The sequence below is a fragment of the Buceros rhinoceros genome, unplaced genomic scaffold, assembly GCF_000710305.1.
Source record: "Buceros rhinoceros silvestris isolate BGI_N320 unplaced genomic scaffold, ASM71030v1 scaffold8390, whole genome shotgun sequence".
NCBI classification, from domain to species: Eukaryota; Metazoa; Chordata; class Aves; order Bucerotiformes; family Bucerotidae; genus Buceros; species Buceros rhinoceros.
The window spans coordinates 76,582-84,295 of NW_010390152.1; the positions used below are offsets into that span (position 1 = coordinate 76,582).

A 7,714-nucleotide genomic window follows, 5' to 3' on the forward strand; every position below is an offset into this window, starting at 1 on the left:
AGGTAGCTCCAGGGTACAGTTTGCACAGAGGGGTTTTGCAGAGTGAAAAGCATTCCCTGGAAGCACCTACTTTGCTCTAAGGAGGATCTTAATGATTACCTCACACACATTAGAATCCAATGTTACCTGAATCAAATTCCCTCTTTACCCCTGCCAAGAAAGCCAGGATCAGTGGTGGCAGCCATGGGCAGCAGCTGGGACTGGGATCCATGGCAACCCATGCTGCCAGAGACAGTCCCTTGGCTGCTCAGAGCTGTAGCCAGCTGAGAAAGACTGAAGACACAGTGGGTTTTAATCCCTGCCACCTTCTGGCATTTAGGAAAATCCCTGAGGGTTACAGAAAGGCTTTCATTCCTCTACGCCCTTTCTGTTCGGTATGTGTAAAAAGCCAAATGCTTTAGCCTATAGCCAGAAGAGGAGGAAGGGGCTGTCCATCCATCCATCCGGTCTAGCACAAAAGACGAGCAGTCAGAGCCCCCGTTTCCTCTCCTGCTTGGAAGAACTCACATCTTTGAACTAAATAGACACCAGCAGCTTAATTGCCATGCAGATGTAAAATATCCTGAAGTTGAACGGTAATCTTTCCTAGTATCCCACTTCCTCCCCTATTTAGTTTTTTGCTTTCTAGTGAATAATTATGAAAGCAATTAATAAACAGTGGATGCTTTCTATTTAATTCTTCATTCTGTGTCAGTAACATCTGCTGTGCGCTTTCCAAACTCAGCAAATTGGGAGCACTGGCATGAATTTTTGTGTAAGCAGCAATACCATAAATTCTTTAGTGCTATGAAATGATCCCAGGAGGGCAACTATGTTTAATTTCCTTCAAACGAGGCACATTCCCAGGGAAAAAAAAAAATATTTTACTGTCACTTAAATTTATGATAGTTTTAAGAATGCGTTGATTCAACATTCAAAGCTTACATGTTGATTGCACTTGTAAATTGTACTATTCTGTCTCTGTATAAAAGACTTAAGATGCAAACATTTAAAAGGATGTGTAAGGGAAGGAAAGGAAATATTTTCATTAAAAAACAAACAAGCAAAAGAGAGCTTGGGACCAAACGACTTGGGTTATACCATGTAGATGAAGCATTGCCTTTATGCTACCGTGTACAATCCAGATTAGTTCTGATCAAATATTTGGATAAGAGCCCTCTTGTTCACAAATGAGAATAATACAGAGTTCTGTGTATTAACAGTCCTCCAGTGAAGAAGAACAGGCCTTTGTTAGCAAATCTGGCTCTTCTTTTGAAACGCAGCACCACCACCTGCTTCACTGCCTGGAAAAAACAACGGTAAGAAAAGAGAACTGTGTTTTTCTGTGAATTCCAACACCAGCCTAGTTTTGAATGTTTTCAGTATTTCTTCTCATTAATAAGCCCTTATATGAAAGCAGTCAAGTGGGAAGAAAAGTCATTTTATCTTAAAGCATTATACCCACTGCATATAAATAACAGAGAGATCCTGGATGAGAGCCTCATCTAGGGTGAAAGATACTGGCATCAGTGAGATGGCTTCAGTATAGCCAGGCTGTATATGTGACCTTCAGTATGGTTTTCATGCACTCAGTAATGTTATCATTTGTGCTTTTCCGCAGCACAGTTCATAAAACCATAGAAATTTCTACTCCTTACATATTCAGTACTCAGTGCAGCCAAAACAAGTTTTTGCCTGAGCAAATGTTGGGAATTTGTACAGGCAGAGCTGCTGAGCATTTCCTCGGACATGAATGCAATTCTCGCTGAAGTGACTGTAAAAGAGGATCCGCCAGCATCCCATTTTGGAGCTTTGGGTGCTTAATCCAAATGCAGGTGCAAAACTTCAAAGTCTTTTGGCTTCATTTTAGACACTGAATCCCTGTAGAAATCACTGATGCAATTCATAACAGCCCAAATATGCTCATCTAGATTTGAAACTCCCTGTAAATCAAAAAGACTACTTATCATGTGCTCTCTATGTTTTTCCCTGGTCAATACCTGAATAATCATACAGCCACAAAGGATAGCAAACTAAGCAGAGTTATGATTCAGTAATAACTTAGTGCCATGTTTGCTAATAGTATATTTCTGGACAGATAACATCATAGCAATAACTCAGATCACCACTAAATGTACATTGTTTCCTCTTTTATCATTTCCTAAGGAAACCAAGAACATAAATATTAGTGATACTGAATTTAATCTTATTTAATCTGATTTGGGAATTTCACATAGGGCATGCTGAAATTATCTCCTTGTATTTTTGTGGAGGTTATATTGTCAGGTAGAATTTATCTTTTTTTTTAGGTAGGTTGGTTAACATCCATTAAACTACGATTTACAAATTTACATTTAGTTTTATAAGTTCTAGTTGCACATACAAAATTCTGTGATTTCTCTTTAAGTTTTGTATACATAAAGCAAACTTATACTCTTTTGTCTTATCTTTATAGTCTAGTTCTAGATTTTCATTAAAAGACCCAGTAATGCCTCTGCTATATTTGATGAAGATCTATGCAAAGGTCTTTCTGCTATTTCTCACAAAAGAGATTAAAAAGTTTTCCCACAACAGACATTGCTAAATTAAAATATGATGTATGTATATATACAATTTTATGTTTTACTTTCAACAGCATTTTATTTGTAAATAGAATGGTCATCAATTGTTACATCACTTAGACAGTAATAGGCCATCTCACAGGTGCTTATGTCTTCTCCATTTTTACTTTTGGGGTGTTTTTTTATATATAATGTGCTGTAGGACAAGATGTTTTGCTTGCTATTCAGTGTATAAAGTAGTTTCTTTGTGAAGATTCAGGATGGGTCCTTTTGGAACATTTTTGAGACATTTTGTACTAGAACCTGATAATAGCAATCTGCCTTTGAATTTGTTCCACAGTTGAATGTTATAGACATATTGAAAAACCCTAGTAGCAGGCACAGATCTGGTCAAACTCTCATAGAAATAATGTGAAGAAAAAAAATTAAAAAAAATTCTATTAATTTGGATTCAGCTCCCAAATTTTCACGTTTCCTCTAATCATAACGGTAGAATATGTAAGCCTTTTCTTTTTTTGAACAAAGCTTTCTTTTAAAAGAAGAGCAAGTCTATAAAGCAAGTGTCATCCTGCTTCCTAAATTTGCATAGAATCCACTTTATTTTTTCCTTGTTTGTTGGGTCCAGCTACTGGCTCTGAGTTCACACAAGACGGGGTTCCAAGTTGCATTCTGCAGATCATGCATTACTAAAATTTTAGTGGCAACTTGAAATTTTGGGCCCTCAGCTTGTGAAATCTGGCCAGTTGCTGGTTCATGGTATACGAGCAAGGGTGAGGTGCCTTCTTAGCCTCTCGTCATCCTTTGAAATATGACTTGGTATAAGCATCAGTCCAAATGATACTAAGCAAAGGCACATTTTCCCTTTTTCAGCACTTTACAGTCAATAAGATAAGATCTCTTGCCCTTCAAGAAATGCAGAGTGGGCAATGTTACGGAATTCTGTGAAAATTACATTCATGATGAAAATAATTGCACTGAAAGTTGTATTTTACAGGCTACTTTTATCTAATTTCAAACAGGTAATTAATACATATAATCAAATCTATTAACTTGAGCTATTATATTGTTTCAAAATGTTTCCAGTCTATATTGAAAGTTCACTCAGTAGCCCTCTTTAATGGACCCCACAAACTGAATTCTTGTTGGATGCTCCATAAAAGTTTTAGGAAGCACAAAATTACTTTTAATTGGAAAACTAGCAGAGTTCTTGGCAAACATACTGCAAGCCAGTAAACATACTCTAAAAATGGAGATTAGGTCATTTTTCTCTGAATTTTATGTCCACTGTGCAATTGCATTCAGAATCTTGATTGTGAGTGACATATGCCTTATAGAAGTAATTATCAAGCAAGTTCTTTCTTTCTATATCACTTGAAATAGGCATTCTTCAAAACCACTCAGTTCTACACAAACTTATGTCTGAGTGAAGAACAGAAGAAATGGAAATAACAATAATATGACTATAAAGTTACTTCCATTTGTCACAAACGCTTGGCCAGAGCTGTTACTCTGTTTACTTTGTTCACATATTTTATATTAGCACTGTTCTGTAATTCTCCTGAAAAATGTTAGCATCTTTCCAATTAGTGCATCATGCTTTGGGGGGGGAGTGTGTAAGGGAATATATTTTCTCATTCTAAAAGCACAAAAATGCAGCAAGCTAACAAATTTGAAGTGAATGAGACTGAGTAGAGTGTAAAACAACCCAGAATATGCTCCCTAAACCATTCCTGAACCGTTCTCAGGATACTCAGATTGATTCCAGCAGTAACCGGAAAGACTTTTTGTTAAAAAGGAGGCTTTCTCAAACTAAATATGAGCATATCTTAATCTCTGCTTACTTTGGGCTGCTGCTTTAAAAATTACCGTAGAAAATCCTCCTCCCTCCCTCCCTCCAGATGCACGCTATAAGCAACAACATTTTTTCATGCTCTTTTGCACACAGAAGTGTGGAAATCACAGCTGTGCGTGAAACACTACCTATTCACCTACTGAGTCAACATAAGCCAGCCTGCGGATTTGATATATTTGATATTTGATATATGATAACCCTATAAAACTTCTGTCTATGCTGAGATTAAGCAAAGATTGCCTAAATGAAGAGCACTTCACATCATAAAATGCTCAGTCTTCTAAACTGCTTTCGATACATCCATATAGAGCAATTAGGAACTTTTTGGATGCTTTTAAATAACCATCTCGTCTCCTCTAATCAATATTTCTATCTGATTGAATCTTTTACACAGATGTGTACCTCAAAACACTGTTTCAGATCCTGACTTCTAGCATGCATTTCAAAAGGAAGCTTTATAAACTCATTTGGAAAATACTTAGGAATTTTATTGTATTATAGTTCAATATAATAGATCTTATTTATTTCCAAATGACATTTAGAGCATTTACATAAGCACCACTTGTGTTTTTATTAATAAAGATAATCTTCTGTTTTGTGGCACTTCATAGATTATACAGATATTTGTAATGCAAACAACATCACAATCACGTGCTATTTTACAAAATAATTTGGATTAACATTTTCTTATTTAGAGCTCCGAGAGTTTTGTTCCAGCGTTTACATTTGTGTTGGTATTCAGCCCAGGCTAATATGGGCTAAACACTACAATCAAGCTGTCTAACTTTCCCATTTTATTCAGCTGTGTCAATTTAAGCCTTCAAACAACCATGATTAATATGTTCACTTTAATTATCTTTCTATGTGCGCTTTGTCCCTTTGTTGGATTCCTCTGGGCTAGAACCATGAGTTTGTGGATGAGCAAGTCTATGAAGAGAGCTGTATGGAGGTTTCCACAGTCAACAGACCTCCCAGCCACAGCCCCTCTCTCTCATCTCAACAAGGTGTTACTAGCACTTGCTGCTCACGAAGACATAAAAAGACTTACCGCATCCCAAACACCACCATCACTGGCAGCCGTCCAGGCAGTGTCCAAGAGCTCAGCACCATCCAGATCAGATGTGTGGAGAGGACGCCTCTGTCTAACAGGTACTTCACACACATCAGCACACCAAGAGCTGAAGCCCCTTTCTTCATTAGAGAAGAAATGTAGAGGTGGTGTGGCCTCTGCAGGTAGGCTGCGAAGCTAACGATGAAAGTCAAATAGTCAAACAAAAGTGGACACTAGTACTGAAACCTCCCGCACTTAGTTTGCTTCAAGCTCAGTCCAAGATAACAGAATAGTCTTTTCTACATCCATTTCCGCCCTTTCATGCCCTCCCCACAAACTACTGGGTACTACTTGCAGCGAATAGCATCCAGGAACCCCAAATTAACTAGAGCACAAAATATTATATGCCACAGACAAACACGTAACAGGAAAAAATTAGCATAGAAAGGTGTACAATTCAGACACACAAGACTAGCAAGTGGGAAGGGAAAGAAAGGTCTGTTCCTGCTGTTTCTACTGGTTTGATTCAGAAGCACAGGACAAATGAGACTTTCTCACATTACCACAGAGCAGAGAAGTAATGATTCCAGATTCCCAGAGTCCTAAGTAGTAATAGTCATAAGAAAGACTCTTCTAAACAAAAAAAATGAAATGGGTAAGAAAAAAATGTATTTTTTAGTTTGAGGAGTTATTACAGTAGTAAGTCAAGTGCTGTTTAAGAGTCTGTAATTTACTGAACATCTCTGTACTCTCACAAATAAACCGTTTGGCTTTCAGGTGTAACCAAACTCTACCTCTGAAAACACAACAAAGGTCTCAGGAGACTCAGAAGTGTTTTCTATTGAACTCATGCCGCCACATAAAAAAAAGCTTTTTCAGCACTAGTTGCTATAGAGATTGACTTGTTCGGTTACATTGTTAGTAGCTTGCTTTGTATAGTTACTGGGTTTGGATTTCACTTCCATGAACAATCCAGCAGCTTGTAGCTACTGAATTTTTCCAGCTGTTGTCCATTGAGTCCTCCTGGCCACCACACAGATCCAATGTTTGAGGTTTTCAGGAAATACTCTGCCTGGATCCATCCTTTCTCTGCCAGAGGACTCTCCTACACCATACTTACAGTCACAGAGTATGTAAAAACCAGCACCAGCTTTGTGCTAAAAAAAAAAAAAAAAGGCAGCTAAAACCACAAGCACATAATGCCAGTCTCACCTCAAACCAGTCTGAGTTTTGCAAGTTTCTTTTGATGCTGAGGTAGTACAGCAACTCCATGAACATATTAAGCTTTGTTAGTACGTATGTCGCTGTGTCTTACTCTTGAGGATACATAATATATAAAATGTTTTTAATTAAGTGTAGCATGGAGGATTTGGTAGGAGACTGGGACTACCCCTGAGTTTCCACTTTCCTGCATAGCAAGTCATTTGGCTGTGCAAAGTTTGTTCCCCAGGGAGCACCTCAGATAGCCTCCCCTGCTCAGAAACTCTTAGGTGATGAGCCCAGAAACTTTTAGAAGTGCTGAAACAGTAGGAAGGAAAGGAGGAAGGGGGCCTGCCAATGGATGTAGCCATGGACCACCTGCTGACGGGGTGCAGGGTGGTGGGGTGGTGGTGTTTTGCACCTCTGAGCCCTCTAACAGGGCAGGATGGAGACGGCCGGCTGAGGGAGTGCAACTGGGCACACAAGAGATTTGCAGTAATGTGGACTTTCTTTCTTCATGGATTTTTGTTTCTTCCTCCAGCCGTTCCAGCTTAAATGCCAAAGTGGAAGAATGCGTTAAACTAAACTGTGAGCAGCCTTATGTCACTACAGCAATAATTAGTATCCCGACACCTCCAGTCACCACACCCGAAGGAGATGATAGGCCAGAGTCTCCCGACTATTCGGGAGGAAACATTGTCAGAGTATCTGCTTTATAAAATAAGGAATTCTTTATAAATTAGCATAAAGACCACTTGCAAGCTGAGCTCTAGCAGTGAGAAACAAGTCGCGAGGACTGAGAGAGCTGACAAAGACAACGCCCCTTGACATGTGCGCCAGCGGCGACAGAGCCAGAGGTTCAGGAAAAACAAAACACTTTGTGGGTTTCGGTGTCATAGAGTGTGAACCAAAAGGAGTTTCTTACCCCTTGTCTGAAGTGACGCATGGTGGAATCTTCTGTGACCATCCTGACTTACTACATGAGCACAATGAAATGTCCCCATTGATGCTTCTTCTTATCATGAGAGCTCTTTTTAGAAAAAGAAAAAACACAAAACAAAAAATAGAAAC

The 7,714-nt window shown here is 38.7% G+C and overlaps 1 protein-coding gene across 1 annotated transcript in view; it reads left to right on the top strand.

The window, feature by feature from the left end:
* Window positions 1-7,712, top strand: part of LOC104493926 (potassium voltage-gated channel subfamily D member 2-like) — a 17,200-nt gene extending 9,488 nt beyond the window's left edge. Inside the window, exons 3-5 of the mRNA XM_010136698.1 lie at window positions 1,203-1,298; window positions 5,294-5,541; window positions 7,185-7,712. Coding sequence (XP_010135000.1) covers window positions 1,203-1,298; window positions 5,294-5,541; window positions 7,185-7,362 — 522 coding nt within the window. The 3' untranslated portion in view covers window positions 7,363-7,712. The remainder of the gene's footprint in view (window positions 1-1,202; window positions 1,299-5,293; window positions 5,542-7,184) is intronic.
* Window positions 7,713-7,714: the final 2 nt, after the last annotated feature.